This window comes from Emydura macquarii, unplaced genomic scaffold (assembly GCF_026122565.2).
Source record: "Emydura macquarii macquarii isolate MOO-44397 ecotype Brisbane River unplaced genomic scaffold, CSIRO-AGI_Emac_v2 contig_2681, whole genome shotgun sequence".
NCBI classification, from domain to species: Eukaryota; Metazoa; Chordata; order Testudines; family Chelidae; genus Emydura; species Emydura macquarii.
Window position 1 is genome coordinate 4,124,977 of NW_027132818.1, and position 20,120 is coordinate 4,145,096.

General features: G+C 40.5%; 1 protein-coding gene across 5 annotated transcripts in view; it reads right to left on the minus strand.

Moving 5' to 3' along the window:
• The window catches only part of MAP3K7CL (MAP3K7 C-terminal like), a 42,845-nt gene extending 38,530 nt beyond the window's left edge, over window positions 1-4,315 (minus strand). For 2 of the 5 annotated variants that reach the window (XM_067565653.1, XM_067565657.1), the window contains exons 1-3: window positions 4,255-4,283; window positions 3,594-3,687; window positions 1,362-1,470 (exon numbers count right to left, since the gene is read on the minus strand). In XM_067565653.1, coding sequence (XP_067421754.1) covers window positions 1,362-1,470; window positions 3,594-3,596 — 112 coding nt within the window. In that variant the 5' untranslated portion in view covers window positions 3,597-3,687; window positions 4,255-4,283. Of the gene's footprint in view, window positions 1-598; window positions 725-1,361; window positions 1,471-3,593; window positions 3,688-4,242 lie in introns of those variants that run through there. The other 3 variants (XM_067565658.1, XM_067565654.1, XM_067565656.1) reach the window with 3 other exon arrangements.
• Between the last annotated feature and the right edge of the window lie 15,805 nt (window positions 4,316-20,120).

Here is a 20,120-nt window from a genome sequence, read left to right on the forward strand (position 1 = left end):
TGAAATAATCCTAGTTCAACGAAAGATGTATTCCACTGATGGCAAAATGGGTTCTGATGGGAGAAATACTGCCCTTTCCCTCCTTCGCATGCACAGAGGATGAAAGACACAGTGGATCAAGGCAGTTCCACTGTGGGAGGAAGAAAAGAATCTCTGGAGCCTTTATAAAGGTCTACAACTCTTGCATGCAGCAGATCACAGCTGATCACAGCTTTGTGGGGCCTAACTGTACCCCAGCATGGCATGCTAGTAATGAATCCAGCCTGCATACGAAGTCCATTCGCCACTCCATCCCACCCAGGCCTATCCCCTTAGTGCACAGCCCAGCTGTTCAGACTGAAGCTGGAGCTAGGGTTTGCCCCTTATATGTAGGGCCCAGTATATATATGTATGTTACCCTTTTGTGTAAGAATGCACAGAATGGAATAACTTACCCGAAAAGATCTGTGACTACTGAGAACAGAAGCTGACTACACCATCCATATTGTAAAAAGGAGACAGATAGTATTGTAGCAGAGCTGCTCTGCAAACATGCATGAGAAGTAGGTTCATGAAAATGATAAATGAAACCCTGTGGTTTCAGGCTCTATATACACACCTCTGACTTGCCTCCAGGCTCTCCCCTAGCATTGACAGCAGAGCTAGCTTCCTTCTTTGTGACGCTGTCATTGCTTCCCTGTTGCTGGTTTATTTTATTCCATTCTGATTTTCACAAGGTGCCTATCTTAAAAAATTAAGGTACAGTCAATAACGTGAACCTAACCCAATGGTTCATATGTGCACACGTTACACAGGAGAAGTTAATGCTCAGTCAGCACTAGCTTACAGGACAAACTGCAATGGAATTTATGCTATTTTGTCGGGGAACATGTCATGTTGAAGGGCGCTCTCCTCAATCCTTCCCTCCAGTTGGGCACTGTCGTCACTTCTCAACCTTTCTGCCTATGGGAAAGTCTTCTTGTTCTGACCTTTCCTTAGATGACAACTTAGCTCTCTCCATCAAAATAAAATAAAATAAAATAACAAAATAAAAAAAAAATGTTGCCTTGGAATTTTAAATGTTTTTTCAGTTTATATGCAAATATATTGGTAGTTCAGTCACAATTTTGTGTTTATTCCACATTCCGCTGAAATAAAGCTCACTTTTACAGTATCTGGGCTATTGGACAAGTGATTTTAATCTACTGTTAGTTTCCACTAATGATATTGTAGTTACCAGACAGGAAAACTGATCATATACACACTTTATGGAAAAAGTCCATCCATGACATTGGACTTCATTTGACATCATAAATACTGGCAAGAACATATAAAATTTAGAAACATTTCATTTTGATTTATTCTATAAAATTAAATTGTACCTGGGGAGTCATTTAGACTGAAGGCAATTCGTACTGGCTTATCAGCAGGTACCCTTGCTGTGGTGATCATGTGGGCACTTGAGCCTACACGTTTATCTGTATGTTCCAGCTGCAATTATATAAATATTGCATACATTACAGGTCATGTGAAGCCATTACATCTTCAACTTAGCTGCACTTTTTGCATTTTTTATTCTAATAAAGCAAATTTAAGATGACATGCACAGAGATACATTTGATTTTTCTTTTTAAAAACTTTTAAAGTGAAATTTAGTGCTAGGGAGTAAATTCTTTGACTTATCAGTTCAGGTACAGCTCAGGCAATAACAAAGCGAATTTCCCCACATTGTCCTGTCAGCATATCTCAGCCTTAACCTGAACAGTCACACATTTAAGGGTCAGAAGATTGTTAATTCTCCAAACCTTGGCACTGATCCTTCAGTGGGATTCCTTGCAGACATTAAGGGTCTGCTAGAGAGAGTCAGTTGCAGGATCAGGGCCTAATTCAGCTCCTGGCCTTTCTTCTGAGTTTGCCAACTCCAAAGGGTGGTTTTAATGAGGTGGATCCCTGTCCACTAAGAAACGGCCCCAAACTCCCAATTCATTTCACACAGGTACCAAATATTAATGATCTTCAGTTGCTACCAACATAAGACTGGATAAGCTTAACGCAGGTCAAAGCTAATTGGCACTTATAGTTACACTATGTGTATTTAGACTTTCAAATAAAAGTTTTTGGCCAAAGTCTATTAAATATTTGAAGTCCAACTTAAACTCCTGTATATCTCATACAAAGCTGCTGTAATTAACATTCACAAATGGTTTATACTGAGGCCCCAATCCTTCAATGAGCTCAGTCCTTGTATGGAGCCTAAATGAAGTTAATGGGACATAGAGTGGTGAGAGATCTGTCCAGGCAGAAATCATTGTAGGACTGGGGGCTAAGAGAACTAAGCAAACTTCAAACATTACCCAGCAATGCAGCCTCTCTCATCTAGGTGGACTAGCATATGAATAATATTTAAATAAATAAATACATAACCGTAAAACACCCATAGAAAATTAGAAATCAAAGTATTCAGTAAGGTACAGTAACACTGCTAAAAACTACATTATTCTTCTGTAGAGAATGTGGCATTTAATTGGTGAAAAGGAAAAAGACGGTTCTGTTCCTCAATCACCTCACAGCTTTTCAGTAACACTTTAGAAAGCAATGGTTGTTCTCCTGTACTAAAATCCCATTCTATTAGGGCATCACATAAAATCAGTAGAACAGAACATCATTACAAGATAAAGGTCTTGCGTGGTGATGCACAAAATGAGGGAAATTCATCCCTGGCATCAATCCTCTGCAAGCAGTGGAGTAGCACCAAGCATGAATTTGGCCCAATGACATCAACATTTATTTTTCATTTGTTTTGTCTGTCTCAGCATTTAGCTAGCAGCGGGATACTGTTACCCTGTGGCAATGTTACACAATGATCCATTGACATGAACTCTGATCAAATAGTGGATGTTTTACAGTGCTTAGATTTTTTTTTTTTTTTTTAAAAGACAAAGAACAATTATTCTAAAACCCTTACTTTGGAACTGGCAGCCTCATTTCATATTAATATTTGGATGAATCTCATGAATAATTCCATCTTCCCCTATAATTACTAATCAAAAGAACATGCGCACGCCCAACCATCATCAGTTGACAGAGAGACCACAAAGTCATTTAAAAAGACACAATGCATTTTTTGGGTGTGATCCAAAGCATATTGAAGTGAATGGAGGAATTTCACTTTAAAGTGCATCATTTTAATTAAAGAACAATACTTTTAAATCTTCAGAATGTTTTTGTAGTAACTTTTTCTAAAAGTAAGATCTCCCTATTCCACAGTCTCTTTGTGAAAAGTATTTGAGACCCTGCATGTTTTTTGTTTTTTTAAAACAGAACAATTGCAAAGCCAAAATTATTTATCAGAACATACTCCGCTTTTTCAAACAAACCTACAACAAGAGAGACACAAATTCTCACAGCTTTGAAAACAAGAATGTTCATCACTACATTCTGTATCACACATGCCCCACATCTGTTATCCATCATCAGTCAGGTTTTCTACATAATAAGATGCTTCGTGTTTAATATCACAGACTAAGAAATGAGAAAAAAACAAACATTCATGGAAGTTAATAGCATTAATAACAAATACAATATGATTCCTTTGTTGGAAGCCTTAAGCTTACCATAACTGAGCATTGTTTGAAGTAAATCTGTGGTTTTGTCCCAGTCACACACTGTGTGGTCTACAATGTTTACAAATTACCGGTATTTAGCCACCTATCCAGGAGCAAAAATAAATACACCCTTCAATAATTAATGTTTTTAACACAACACAAGAGACTTTCTCATTTTGTTTTAATTTACAGAAAGAAAATCCCATCTATATATGCAGTGTACATGAACCAGTTATCACATTATCTAGTTTTATGTATTAAGATTATTTCTTCACCAAATTTTCTGCAGAATCCTCAATACCCTCCATCATCAAAAAGCAAATGAAGAAAACAAGAAGGCAGGGAAACTTTCTTTTCAGTGCTGTGTGTGTAAATAGGATGATGCGTAGCCCATCAGCTAAGGGAAATGAAACAGACCAACTGCATGCAAACTTCCCACTTATTTTCCTCACACAAAAAGGGATAATCACTCTGTAGACAGAAGGGTATGGGAATGGGTGACTTTGAGTATAATGAGGTGTTTAAAAGGATCCCAGAAAGCAGTTTCATATTCATGAGGACTGTCTATGGAACTGGCTGTTGTTGCTTTATAAAAATCTGTAGCAGAACTCAGATTAAATGTTGTTACAGCGCTATCAGTTTAGTTCAGTTTTCACACCTGTTGCCTTACCTCACTTAGTGGAGAGTCTGCACTTGTATAATCCAGGGCCAGCCACTGCCTTGGCTTGTCGTTGCTTTTATGGAGTAAAGATTCAATAAAAGAAAAGGCTGCACCTGCTACATAGCAACAAACTGACAGAGTCTGAGAAGCTGAGACAGCTGTTAGGGCAACATGCTGCTACCTGCACTTCCCATAGGCTTTGCTGTCCCACAAGACCACCCTTTTCCACTTTTCTTCACAATTCCACTCTCCCTTTCTTTCCTTTCCAACAATGAGATTTATGATGTTGTCACCCTTCAGAGGGAAAAAAATCTTTCTGTCAGAGGCATTATTAAGCAGCAAACTGGAGAGTTCAAGATTTTTAATTCATTAGTCCTGGCAAACCTAAAATACAAACAGACTTGCTTCACAGGACAGGAATGTTTTCAGCATGACCCAATCAGTGTCTGTGTCTATTCCAGAAAACTGGCAAAGATAGCATGACTCCAGTCAGCAAAAATGTCTGTGGCTCCAATCAGCTTGGGGTGACATTGCCAACTTGGAATGGCTACACGCAAGCTATTAAATGATAGAAGCAACTATCAAAGCTAACAAAGAGGATGAGACATGGTGTTTTAGGCTAGGTTTGTAGTGGCTTTGGTAAAGTGTCTAACAACACAGTATCTAATAACAGATGATAGAATTACTATATTAAAGAGACAGTGGATTAATTTTAGTAGTATATTAGAGTCTTGTATAGCCTTCATTATAAATACATTCTGAAGGCAGATGTATTTACACATATTTTGGACAGGAATTGAAATTACAGTTCACTTAAAACAAACAGCTTGTAGCTTCTGCTATTTCTGACACTGCTAGTCAGTTTTGTAACTATAAGAAAGGTAATTAGTAACTGAATCTGGAAATGCTGAGAAAAAAAGAAGCAGTTGTTTGGAGTGAGGCAATTATGGCAAGCAAATCTTAAACATCCTTACTGGCTGTATGTTTTCTTCTGGATGACTGCAATCCTCCAAAGTGCAGAGGATACTATATGGCAGGAGGTAGACTGACAATATATCTGCTGCACCTATTGTTATGATGTGTTTTTGTTATTAAGAAAAGTTTGTCTCTTTCACCAACAGCAGTTGGTCCAATAAAAGATATAATCTCACCCACCTTGTTTCTCCGATATCCTGGGACCAATGGACCAACACAATTACACCACCTTTTTTAAAAAAAGTTAGTTTCTTTACCTTCAAAATATTTTTTTTAAAAAACCTAATAAATTTAATTTAACAGGTTATCTCAAATTCCTGTGTCCTGGAATGTCTCAAGCACAGCACATCTGGGTTCAGATTCTCTGGTTCATCTGAGGTGGACTAGATGCAGAAGCAAGGGGAGTTGCAAAGGGGATACTAAATCAACTTTATGTCTCCCCCCACATCCTGGCATTGGCCAGGAAATGAGCCAGTGCCACCATAAATCAGAGCTGCCCAGTGTTGTAACATCAGACTTAGCTAACCTTCATTGCTCCTTTGTCGTGGTTCCAGCCCAGTTCCAGTGTGTCCTCGTTGCAGCTTAGTCAATGTCTTTGTCTTCATTGTGGTTCCTGGTACCAGTGTGTTTTGCTCAGTTCCTGAGTTCCAGTCCTCCGTTACTGTTCATCTCATGGGCTGTGGTTCCTGAGTCTTCTCGTCTCACCTGACCTTCGTGTACTTACCTGATCCTGCTTCAAGAGCCAGAAGGCGTGAATTAAAGACTCTTTAGTTTATTTCACTATTACACAGAACTGCAAACCTTTGGGTCCTGAGCTTAATGCTCTGTGTGTGTGTCTCTGGTTCTGTATTTAATAAATTGTTTATGGTTTACTTTATTTGTTTATTTGTTTATTATTTTATTTGTGTTGTCTGCTTCTGAGGCTTCTGCCTGAGGTTGTCTGCTTCTGCCTCTGATAGATGTCAGAGGAGACAGGTACCTGCGAGAGAACATAATATAAATTTTGGATCTGTTGTTTGATTTGAGAGGGAGGGGTGCAGGTCCATCGGCTCTGGGAGGGTGTTGGGATCTGCTTTCACTCTGCTTTATCCCATTTCACAACAACCCTGCCCACACTCCCTTTCCTCCAAGAAGAACCCTTGTGCTGGGGGTTGGGAGCGGGTGGTGTAGAAGCACCACAATGGGGCCTGGTCTACACTGTCAGCAGATTTCGGCAGCAGTCAATGCAAGTTACGTAGAAATGCCCTCCAGTCAATGCCAAATTACTCTTCTTGCGGGGGTGGATTAACGGCGTCAACTTCTGGATTGATTGAGTGGGTCTTCACTGCCGCTGAATCAATTCTGCAGAATCGATCCTGCATTGCCAACAATGCCATCAGCAGCGTAGACATACCCTGGCTCTACATTACCTCGGGATTCCCCTGATAGCTGATTAAGCCTGCTTTCTAGATTCATTGTGCCACCAGAGCAGGAACAAGAATCTGGCCAAGGGAATCTAGTCAATAGTTTCAAAATATGTACACTCATGAGTGAGTCTTTCTTTCTGTCTTTCTTTCTTCTCGGTTGTAAATATACTTCTGAAAATATATTTATAATAATCTCTATGGGAACATTTAGCTTTGCTCACAACCACTATTGCTACTGAAATTTCATAATAAAATAGCACCACCACTTAATATTGATCTCAATGAGGGATTCTTTCTCAAACTACAGGACTAATTATTTTTAAAGGTTTTCTTTGGTTTACAGACAGAGCGAAATCCTGGTGGCCCCACTGAAATCTATGGCAAAACTCCCATGGACTTCATTGCCAGGATGTCTCTCATAGAGCCTGATTCTCTCCTGCTTTCCACTGTGTGAAGTCACTTCAACCTGTTGAAAGTGGACGTAAAACAAATCATATAGACAGCATTTACAGCCCGTTTGCACAGGTTTGAATGAATTCACAAGGTGCAATGCAATGAAGAACAGGCCCTACGTATACCTAATGTATTTCTAATATGCATAAAACCCTGGTATTTAAGCACCAACAAGATTTACCTTCACTAACCAAGACAGCAAGATTCCTAATCATTCACTAACACAGGTCATACACATGCAATTTCTCTGGCATGCCCAAAATGAGACAGAAACACTGACACATGAATAACACATGGATGACTTTTCCAAACAGTTGAATGGTACCAGATCACAGTGTAAACCGTGCATGTATTTGCAAATTCAATACATAATATTTTTGTATTTACTATTTGTTGTAAGCATGTTATTTCATATTCTCCATTTATTATATATCAGTGTTTCTGGTGAAATCCCACATTACACTTCACACATTTCAAAAGACTGCAGTCTTAACAGTGCTTAACTCACAAAACATAAAACAATTCTCTCTCATCTCTTTCAGTCAGTATAGTACCATGCAGGGCTGCAAGTCACCCTTTAGGGCACAGAAACTACATAAACCAAGAAACCTTGAATCACATTTAAATTTAAATTTCAGTGCTTTATATATTGATTCGTCTTCCGGAACGACTGCTGCATGTACTATGCGGATGACAGTGTAGTCTGACAGTTTCAGTACAGCAATGGAGGTCAAGAATCCAGGGCCTTAACTTGCAGCCCTTACTCATGTGTGTATTCCCACTGAAACCAAGCACACGATGACATGGACTTCTGTGACTGCAGTGATCCTGATTTGGTGGCCATCTGGTTTACCAGCTAAAGAGATGTCATAAACAAACTAGATTTTTAGATATATTTTCAAATGTTTGAGTTCACATTTTAAGAGGAGTTTTCCTTGATTTTTCTGAGGCCCTATCCTTCAAATCTTAATATGAAGGCATTTTATATATACAGCACTGCACCTGAACTATTAAGTAGAATAATTATTATCATTCTGTAATTATTTTTATAACCTGTTTGCTATTGGGGATGTACCATTACAAAACATTTAAATAAAGCAGAAATCAAACAATAACATGCACTCATATAGCACTTTTCATATGAAGTTCTCAAAAGCACTTTATAAAGGTAGACAAGGATCATTTTATTTTACAAAAAAGGAAAACTGAAGCATAGTGAAATTATGTTACATGCTCAAATTCATATTAAGGCACTGTAAAACTTGGGAACCGACTCTAGTGTCCCAATCCCATAACTCCTATTCAGATGAGCAGCCCCGCTGCACCCAAGAAAATTACTCCACCATTTGGTGCAGCACAGAAAATACTTGTTCATAACAGGCTGAATATACACTTTATAGTAATCTCTATGGAAAGTTCAGAATGCTGATAATCCCTCCGGTTTTTCCTGTAGAAGCACAGTAGTGGTGCTGTGCCCGGTTTTCCTGCCAGCCTGCTCTTAGTCATCAGATGTTTGGTACCCAAGCAAAATTCTTTCAATCCCATATCACATTATGAAACCTGAGCTCATCTAGAAGAGTGACACACAGGATATCATGTTTTATTCATCAAAAGATTTTAAAGTCATTATACCTTAAATTAGAAACACTGCAGCTTATTGATATCTGGTACAAGTTTGTAATTTTTTTTAACATGAAGTATAATTTATTTTACACATATATAAAGAGCAGTAAAATGATCAGTATTTGCTATCTAACAAAGCACCTGTTGCCTTCCCTTTTATAGCTATGCTACTTTCAATTCATCTGAGTTTCCTAATATGAATAGTATTTTGGTAGCATGTGACCTCATTCAAGCTGAAATGGTGTTTCAGAAGTTGTCCGTCGCTATTTAAAAATACACTTAAAAAATATTCTAACACATGGATGATGTCCAAAGGAAAGGTTGAAAAACACGCTTTTCCTAACAGTGAATGAAGGGAAATGTTCATGTCACTGTTTGATCTGGAAAGAAATGTAATAATTCTCTGAGAATACGAACAGAAATTAACTTTTGTTTTTTACAGCAAAAACTGTTAAAGGGTTCAATCCCCGATAGTGCAGAGCACCCTTGCCTCTCATTGAGATTGATGGAAGTTATTTATACTCTACACCCCACAGGACTGAGTTCTGAAGTAGGAGTAAATGGCAACAAGACAGATTCTTCAATTACACATCACATGCTGAACCACTGAAGCCAATGGGCTTGCTCAGGGTGTGAGCTGGCACAGAATTTGGCAAAATAAAACTATTTTCTGAGTGTGTTTTTGCCTGATCCTGCACTCCATCTTCAGGCAAATCTTCTATTGGGGAGTTTTTTTGAATATAACAAAGACAAGGTCTAAAATACTGCATAGCAAGGGATTGTGCAGTAGGAGGTGGTGTTTAGTGCATGTAAAACATTTTCAGTTGATGTTTTTCTCTTTTAGAGTTAAAAAAATTATAATTGCATTTGTAGGGAAAAAAGTTAGTGGATATTTCTACAGAAGTGCAATACCAACCAAAGTTATAAGAAAACTGACTCATGCCCAGAAATTTGTGGCAAATCTCCCTCCCGGCCCCTAACACTGACCCCGCACCCCGACAACAAATGGGAATAAATACTGAATACATTGAAACCCACTATTTTAGAAATCCAGTGTTTTGACATCAGTTAATCCTTTCTAGTTCACTAAAGAAATCCCAGAATGCATCATTCTGTGATCTCACTGATACAATTAGTCCCATGCAATCCATTATAAGCAAGTTAAACTAACATTATTTCTGTGCTGAATGCCTTCAACACCTTAAGTGGGCATTTAGCATATACTTTTGGGCTTACATCATTTTTTATTTTAGCTTTGCAATTCAGCTTTAAGAAATTTATGGCCATAATTAAAAGCGTTCCAGATACTTCTAATGAAAACATTCAGAACCAAGTTTTCTGCTTACAACCAGTGCAACTTCATTGACTCTTAAGTGTTGCACAGTGTCAGTTCTCATTGTGAAAGTGTGTAATGAATATATCAGTAAAATGACTTTTATATATATATATATAACTTTTATTTATACATATATTTATATATATACTTTTATATATATGTATATAAAACATATATATAGAAGCCATTTTCGGGTGACTATAAAGATTTAGGTCCAGATCTTCAAGTGGGAATGGTGCAAAGAGTCCTTAAACCAACATGAAGGAACTATAGAGGATTTCCCTACCATACCAGAATGGTCAGCTGGTATATCATCAGCATAGCTGGGTTTACACCACCCACTCCCCTCCTCCACTACCAGCATTCTCTGCACTCACCAGTTGAGGAAGCAGAGAATATACAATGGGATCTTGATCTCTGCCTATGGATGTGATATGCAGGGGATAACAGGAATAACTGGCTGGGTCTCACAAGAACTCTGATTCACTGAAGCACATGTCTGTTGACCTGGTCTTTTCTGCATTGATCTGCCATGCTGTACTCTGAAGGTGAGCAAGGGAACTAGATGCTAAGGATTATCCCCTCTGTTGCACCCCATGAAGGTGAGCTCAGGAAATAAATAAAATCAGTTCTGTGTATGTCCTCTTTGGGAGCTTTTCCCCAATAATCCTGCTTCAGAGATGAGAGCCAAACTGGGCTCAGAGATTGCTCTGAAAATATGTAATTGGTAGTGATCTCCCCGTCTTCAAAGAGGCTGCGTTTATTATCTCCCTTCTCCCTCATGGTCCCCTTCTAGGCCTGTCAAAGAAGGAGCCCTGGGGCTCTGGGACGGACTCCCCATAAGCTCTATTTCTCTCTACAGCATGTGATCCACAGGGCCAGGTGGGTCTTTGTTTCCCCTGGAGGCCCCGGCATGGGATAACAATAGAGATTCCATTGGGAGGCCTGTTATAGAGGTGGTAGTGGGGGAGGGTTTGATGCTTCTCAGGTGTACCAGGATTTGTGAGGCACCTCACAATCACCTGTCCTTAGCATGAGCGAGCCTTGGTCTGTGCCTGTCAGGGACCAGCTCCTTGACTCCATCAGCCACTGGCAACACAAGAATTCCACCCTCAGCCTCCACAGGCTCCTCTATCACTTTGCAGGTAAGCAATAGACACACGTCTCCCACCCCTGTGCACTCTGAGCATCTCCCTGGAGTGCCAAACCCCTGTCCCACTGCACTCCCACAGAATTCACAGATCTGCTGCTCCCAAAGGGCCAGTACACATCAGCTTACCAGTTTCACCTCAGGATCACCACTCTGCTCAACACACAGCACTTAGATTTGTTTATAGTGAAAACAAGCCATATACAAGCCCCCCCCCTCCCGCCCCCCACACACTCTCCCCTGGAGACTTTGCAATCATTGGCTTAGCATTTTGCTCAGACTGAAAATAGGTGTTTGTTGTAAAGTATACAAAACTCAATTTACATACAGCCAGACAAGTGTCTCCTATCAAAAGGAAACTTGTTTATCATCTCCCAACCCCAACTCATACACTTTAAAAGCATAATTTTCAGTGTAGATACATAACTCCTTACCTACTATCCGTCCATATGTTTCACAGTGATTATGCTGATCAGTGTGACACAGGCTTCAATGGAGATGTTACATGATACCCTCTGATGAACTATTATGTAGAGACCAGACGCAGGAGATCCCTGTAATCCTATGCCCCTCTGTTTCCTCTGCCAGGTGGCATCAAGAGGTCCCTGGGCCACAGAAGGAGCTCGGCCCAAAGGCCTCTTACCGGACACTCTGGTGTTGACAGTGTCCGTAATGTGTCCAGTGCCCTCCATCCATAACCCATGGAGAAGCAGAGGGGGAGGAGGCAGCTGAGCTCTGCAGCCAGAGGGGTGGCTGCTAGTGTGGACCACAGGGATCTTCCATCTGGCGCACTGTCCTTCTGGGATTGCTCCCATCATGGAGATGGGGGAAGGGGCCTGTTTGGCTTTTGCACCAGTTCTTTTCCAGTCCTACCTGGCTCCTTCATGCCTGGGGGAGGAGGCTGAGGTGATCCCGCCTGCCCTGAGCGACTAAAACAATGCCTGCAACTTGCCAACAGAGCTGACCTGTCCAATCCTGTCTGGCTTCTCTCCTACTAAGGGAGGGGGGGCTGAGATGAACCCATTCAGACTGGGTTGAGGGAGAAACTGTATCCTGCACCAGGCCAAGTTCTGCAATGAGACAGTCAATAAGAGTGGGAAACATGAGATACAGACACAGACTTTTCCTTTTGCCTTTCTCAGCCTAACTCCCGCCTGAAGCCTGCAGGGGCACCAGCAGCTGCAAATGCCTCAGAAGAGAAGAAGCAACTGAGGAGACAATCTACTCAAAAGGCAAAGGCAACCCGGGGCCTATGGCTGGGCAAGGGTGCTGGAACATTTGTAGAAGTGGGGGGGCCAAAGCCAAATTGTCCCCTTCTGCTCCGCAGCTGGCTGCTCCAGCAGTGAGCCAGCTGCCCTCTCTTCTGGTGCCACAGTAGCCCCTAGTGGGTGAAAGATGTAAATCCTAGCGCCTCCGCAGCAGAATCATAAGCTCAGTGCAGTTAAGGGTCACCTGTCCTTTAGTATCCCTTACCTAAATGTGGACCTCAGCTTCACCATATTTAACTCCCACCACTGGGTCAATAAATCTTGGTATTTATCTAAAACAAACTCAGGGAAATAATTTCTGTTCTCAGGTTACACCAGGAGCAACTGCACTGATTTCACTGGATATTACAGACTCAATTGTCAACATTATGCTGATGATAACAGGTGTGTACACACAAATAAGTACACAAAATCTTAAACAGAAAATGCCGTCACTAACCTTCCCTGCTGTCAGGAAGAAATAAGCACCTCGGGGATGCAGAAGTAAAAGGCCAAGGAGTAGCAGCAGCAGCCAGTGTCCTGCCTATATTAGAACTGCCTTTGTTTTTCCTACTACTGGAGCTGCATCTGCAGTGGAACCAGTCAGAATGAGAGAGGGGAATGTGTAGGGTAGGCAAATGCAAGACTCATCTATTTTTGTCAGAAGTTTGTCCTCAAAAAATGCAGTTTATATCAGTCCAGCAAGCCCTTTCCCTCTTCCTTCTACCCTTCCCCAGGAAAGGACAATCTATGGACTGTAACCCATCATGCGCAGAACAAGAAAGATAATCCCAGAATACAGCAGATTAAGGTTTTTGCATTTGGCACCTAGATGGCACAAAATGACTGGTACATTAGAAATAGGAATATATTTGTTACATTTAAAAATATTAAAAATACATTATAAAAGTTGTGAAGTCAAGCATTCATAAGTTAGGAAATGTCATGACTTAAGGTTGCTCCTGCACCCATAACCATGTCCCCTTGTGCATATGCATCTATGTTACAGTCTTTAATTACACAGTCATATACAATTTTTCCCCAGGAACTCTAACTCCAGTGCTCACAATGGACAGTGCTCTGGGAATGAATCAAGGTTGTACAGCAAATAAGACTGTTCAAATTAGAAAAAAAGAATAGATCAGCCATGCATTCAAAAGATGTAATGTCTTTAAATGGATGCATTAGAGAACAGTTGGCTATTTAAAGGGATTCTCTAGCAGGTGAAATATGTAGCCTTCTGGGGCAAGTTCAGTGGCCAACACTTTTAGAGCAAGGATCAGCCCTGTAGACAAGGACACAAGAACACCCCATCCCATCCACTATGCTGCCAGTAGTTGTAGACCAGGTAGCATGTGTGTACATGGGGAGCCAAGTACTGCTCCTCTGTCAATTCACCCATGTCAATCCTTTTCCCCGCCACAGAAGTTTAACAGAGCAGCATTAATAAAAGGCTATAAGATAAATAGCTATCTATAGAATCCAATAAACAAGACTAACCAGTAGGTACCGGGACCCCAGAGTGTTGTCTGTTATGTCACAATAAGCAGCAATGTTTCTAAAAAGTGGTATTTCCACTTCTGAGCATTCATTAATCAATGTTAATGAAAGATGTGATGCTATTCCTAGAAATAACGTCTCTTGATGCTTCTTAGAGAAAAGAAATGCAAGGTGGCAGTACATTCAGTTTTTCCATTAAGTAGGTCAACAAAAAGCAGTTTGCTGTGTGCCTTCAGACACCCCACATTCACAGCTTTCAATAGTTTTAGAGTTTTAGGTGAACAATTTCTAACAAAGTTCACTACAGCTCACCAATTACGATCCTCAAATATATACAGTTACACTTAGAAAGACCATGATTTAACACAACAAAACATCTTTAGAGCTTCTTTAGAGCTTTCATATTCCATTACTTACAATAGGTTCTTTAAATACACCACGCTGTCCCATATATACAAATAGTGTTTATCCAAACATATCTGCTCTCTAATGCTGCCACTTAGTGGACACATTTAAGAAGTTCATTATGTCAAAGATGCAAACTAAGAAGGCCCTTGAAGACCACAAGAGTTGAAGTTAGAATCATAGAAGAATCATAGAAGATTAGGGTTGGAAGGGACCTCAGGAGGTCATCTAGTTCAAACCCCTGCTCAAAGTTTCTCAGCATTGTGTAGGTCTGGGCCCATTTTGAAAGAAACACTTCACAAATATGACTGCTAGTCATGTAGGATCACTTCATTTTTTTCAAAAAAGTTGCCTTTGCTTAATTTCTGACTAAGGTTTGATGCATCAGCATGATTTCCCTTCCCACTTTTGACTTATACTTTTTAATGAATGTCCAGTTTTTGGATTACAGATGACTTTGTTCCTCTGCTCATTAAGCAAGTATTATAGCAAAACAGTAATCATAATCTCTGAGCTGAACCTGCGTAATAATTTTTTAAGAGTTGCTAAATCTTTCAAAATGAACTTGATTATAAACCATGTTCTGTAGCGTGCTGGTACTGTACAGCCTCTGTATATGCTCCCCAAGTCCTGCCTCATTTGAGTGGGGAATTATAATGGTATCACATCAGTGCTGCTCCAACTGGGGTCGTCTGTGCCCTCTTGGAGGTGGGAGGCAAGATTTGCCTCTAAGTACCTGGCATGGGTAGGAAAGTACCCATTAATAATGTGTGATACCCTGATTCTACAAGGAACTCTGTGTAGGTAGATCTCTATGCCTGTGCAGAGCCCCACTGAACTCAATAAAACTCCCTGCAGTCGGGCTCTTTTACAGCATCAGGTCTTCTACATTTGCATGCAAGCACTGATGGGGAACAGATCTTGATACACTTATGATGAAACAATTTTGAATGTTTGAAGCCTTAAACTTGTGCAAAGGTTCACCAATTCTGGAAAGAAGAAAACCTTATGTCCCTCAGTCAACTTCCAGTATATTAAAGGGGTGGGGGGAAGTATTTTCTGACACTATAAGCAGTATAATTAGGGATAATACTGCTTTTGCTATGTCATTGCATTTGTGTTCCATTATGAGAAGTGCAAGTACCCTTTACTTAGACCTCACTGTCTACACATTTGTCCATTTCAGAAGAAACACTATACAATAAGGCATAAGTTTGTACCATGGAGAGGTCCAGGATTGCATTAAAAGAGGGGTGCATTGTATATGGAGGATGAGGTTCACTGTCGGGAGGGAGCAGGGATGAGTATTTACACTATGCCTAGTTATCACTTATATTATCAACTTCTCTATTATGCTAGCACTGAAATTCTTCAAACTCAGCTAAATATAGAAAGTAACTATTAAGCAACATACATGGGATTGATTCCTCATTGCATTATTCCAGTTTCTCCAGTTTTACACCAACCAATGGAGTGACACCTACATAAAAACAGAATAATGCAGCAGTGAATAAAGCCCAAAATTCCTGAACCTGTGAAACTTACAATGGAGTGCTGCTTATTATAGTAAGATTCTTTGTGTCACCATGGCTAAGTGTTGGCATTTAAATTATAAATCACTATTTTCAGGAGTTACAAACTAACACAATGTGGTACACAAAGTCCCAGCCTTTTTACAAAATACATGCAAGACTGTTTTTCGAGTTATAAAATGGGGGAAATAATCTATTTTAAATATTTGTTCACTTTAAAACTGAACTTTGCAGGTCACAATTTGCAAACAAAAGTTGTTTACAAACGTGCAATGTGTGAGTCAGTAAAGTGAAGTAGAGTTGACCTAATGCCCAAAAACATTGTTACATTTTATTTACACAAATCCTACATCTTTAAAATACACAAAAGTCAAGATGTCTTGAAATGAACAATTAAGATATCCAGCCAGTTCCCTACTGCTATATAATCCTTCCTCATACACTATCATACCACCTTGACTTATACTGCCCACTCAACCTTTACTTTGCCTCCTAAAATTTGCAAAAATGTACACAAGGGTTAAAATAACAAATTTCTAGGAGAGTATAAAATACCATTTTCTATCCAAAGAATCCATTTCCTTTTGCAAATGTTAAGGAGCAAGGCTAAAGTTAAGTGACCAAAAATTTTAAACTAATTTTAGGCACCTACATAAAAGTGCCCTAATTCTCAAGAATGAACAGTCAACAAGAGCTATCGGTGCTAAGAACCTCTGAAAATTAGACCACTTTTATAGAACAGGCTGTACAATGATCAAAAACTTCAGACTTGGGTGTCCTAAGAGTAGCTTTGTTTTCATTCTGATCATGGTCCTGAGTACATTTCCTTATTCTAACTGGCATGGTTGTAAAATAGCTGAATAACCCTTACCAATAATTGTGTACAGTCTGTAAGGGTTTTCTGCAGTAAAAAAACATATGTGACATACTTAAAACATGTGTTCCATGTTTCATTGTTTCAGAGTGAGCTGATTCCAATTATGCATCATCATTATCCTGTATTATCTCAAAACTATAAGGATCAGCAGAATAGAGAGATCACTTAGTTCTTCTATACAATAAAACAAGAAAAAATACAAGACAGAAGGAAGCCAGCACAACTCAGTTAGCAATTTTGCTTCCAATAAAGTATTTCTTTTAAAAACAAACAAACATACAACAACCTTAACCTCAAGGCTAACCTTTTTTGTTCATCCAGTATATTAATTACTTCCGGTAGCAAGAAATTTAGATATAATTACCCATGTGCAGAGCCCTTCTCTAGTTTGTACGTCTCCTTGTCTTGTATTTCACAATGGCTTAGTAACTTTCTAGCATCCATTTTATATTCTTCCAAATTACCTCCAATGCAATAATTTCATTTATGTATCCCTGAACAGGGTTTGGTCTTAGTGCTCTTAAGCACCATGCACTGTTCGACAATATTTTCCACAGACATGATTCCCCAGTCCTTCATTTTTTGTCATATTTTCTCTATACTGAACTGCAAGTTCCTAAACTATCCAGTTAATTCTGAATTGCATTGCCTTCTTCCTTTATTATGATTGCTCTTTTTGTATCATAAAGCACATTAATATCTGTTTCTCTTATGACACTTCAATTCCTCAAAAGGACTGATAATCTCTGATGCCTTGACTAAATTTCAATTAGACAGTTACATTCTGCCTTCCAAAATTTCCCCTGCATTTTAATTGATTAAAATACTCTTCACTTCCCATCCTAAATTATGCTGTTCTAAGTTATGGCTGTGCACTATTAAATAGCTGCCATTTTCCATCCCAGAAGTAAGTGTTATTAATGGGTGAAAATGACTGCTGCATATGTAATTCTGGCATCAGACTGTCAGAACTATTCATGCCAACTGTCCCTACCTGTAATGAACAGTGATTTTGTTTATTTTTAAGCAATAAAATTCCAATTTTCCCAAGCTGTCCCCTCAAAAAGCTCTCTATAGCCAAGGTATTTCAGTAAAATTAAAAAGTCTGTCCCTACTTTTCTCCCTAAAGAGAATGCTTTGAGGTATACTTTGAGAATCTTTGCATGAACAGTATTATATAATTGTCAATCATTATTTATTATTTACTGATATTCACTTTTCTACAGTCATTGCATAGGGTCATTAATCCTCTCTATAGCACTGTAAAGTTCCCCTGGCTTACCATCTCTGTAACAGCACAGCGACCCAACCCTTCTGGGATTTTAGGAATGGAATGAAGGTCTGGGTTTGCCTTGTGCACTGCAAGGGGAGTATGTTATACATTGTTGCATTTGTTTTATTTTATTGCATCTGCTAAAATGGCAGCCTTATGCATTTCTTTTTGTTCTGTAGACACCTCAGCCCTGGCCCAACCCTCTAGAAATGCTGCGGAAAGACTATCGCAGATTAGAAAGAGGAAAAAAAATCAAAAGACGAAATGTTTGGCGAGCTCATGAACGCCTCCGTGGCCGCAGAGCCAGAGCTCAGAGTGTGGTGGCTGACCTCGTCCCAGAATATGGATATGGACAGGGAGAGTCGCAGAGAAATGCAGGAGCATGATCGCAGTACCACGCAGGAGATGCTGCAAATCATGCGGGACCAGGCATACATGCTCTGGCAGCTTGTGGAGCTTCAGGAGGAGCAGAGGCAGGACAGAGTCCTGCTGTAGCCCCTCCATAACCCTCCTCTGCCTATGGCTTTGCTGCCCTGCCCCTCCTCCACCACAAGAGGTCTCGGAGGAGAATGGCCAGGCTGCAGTACCTGATGCACTCCACCCCAGTGGAGGCGAGCAGAAAGCAGCGGCGGCCCCACTGACAGCTGGCCTACAAGAAACCACACTACTCCCTGAGACTGTGAATGAACACTCCCCCCCACCCACGAATTGAATGTTCATAAATAAAAATGTGCACCATTTCAACACATTTCTTTATTAAATCGTATCTTGTTTGGGAGGGATTTGGAGGGTACTGATATTGATGGTGGGGGAGGGATGTTGAGCAAAGGCAAATAACATAAGGAACAGAAATCAGTCCTGCATCTCATTGCAGAACCTGGTTTTCAATGCTTCCCTAATGCAAAGCGCTCCGTGGTTAGCTCTCAGCGTATTGCTGGCATCTGGCTGCTCATAATTGGTGGCCAGTTTTTCTGCCTCCACAGCCCAACCCTGGGGGAACCTCTCCCCCTTCACTTCACACACATTATGAAGAACACAGCATGCAGATATCACTGACGGGAGGTTCTTTTCACTCATGACCAGCCTAGTGAGCAGACTCCTCCATCTGTCCTTTAAATGCCCAAACGCACATTCAACAACCATTCTGCAAGTGCTTAACTTGTTATTAAAACACTCCTTGTCACTGTCAAGATGCCCAGTGTACGGCTTCATTAGCCAAGGGAGCAAGGGGTAAGCAGGATCCTCCAGGATCACTATTGGCATTTCCACACCCCCAATGTGAATTTTTTGGTCAGGGAAGAAAGTGCCCGCCTGCATGTTAGAGAACAGCCCCGAATTCCAAAATGCGTGTCATGCACCTTCCCAGACCACCCCACATAGATGTCAGTGAAACAATCCCTGTGATCCACAAGGCCCTGCAGGACCATGGAAAAGTACCCCTTGCGGTTTATGTACTCGGTTGCTAGGTGGGCAGGCGCTAAGATAGGGATGTGCGTCCCATCAATGGACCCCGCAGTTTGGGAACCCGATCATAGAATCATAGAATCATAGAATATTAGAGTTGGAAGGGACCTCAGGAGGTCATCTAGTCCAACCCCCTGCTCAAAGCAGGACTAACCTCTGCTATATCATCCCAACCAGGGCTTTGTCAAGCCGCAGCTTAAAAACCTCTAAGGATGGAGATTCCACCACCTCCCTAGGTAACCCATTCCAGTGCTTCACCACCCTCCTAGTAAAAAACTTTTTCCTAATGTCCAACCTAGACCTCCCTCCCTGCAACTTGAGACCGTTGCTCCTTGTTCTGTCATCTGCCACCACCGAGAACAGCCTAGCCCCATCCTCCCTAGAACCCCCTTTCAGGTAGTTAAAGGCCGCTATCAAATCCCCCCTCACTCTTCTCTTTTGCAGACTAAACAAGCCCAGTTCCCTCAGCCTCTCCTCATAAGTCCTGTGCTCCAGCCCCCTAATCATTTTTGTTGCCCTCCGCTGGACTCTCTCCAACTTGTCCACATCCTTTTTGTATTGGGGGGCCCAAAACTGGACACAATATTCTAAATGCGGCCTCACCAATGCCGAATAGAGGGGAATAATCACTTCC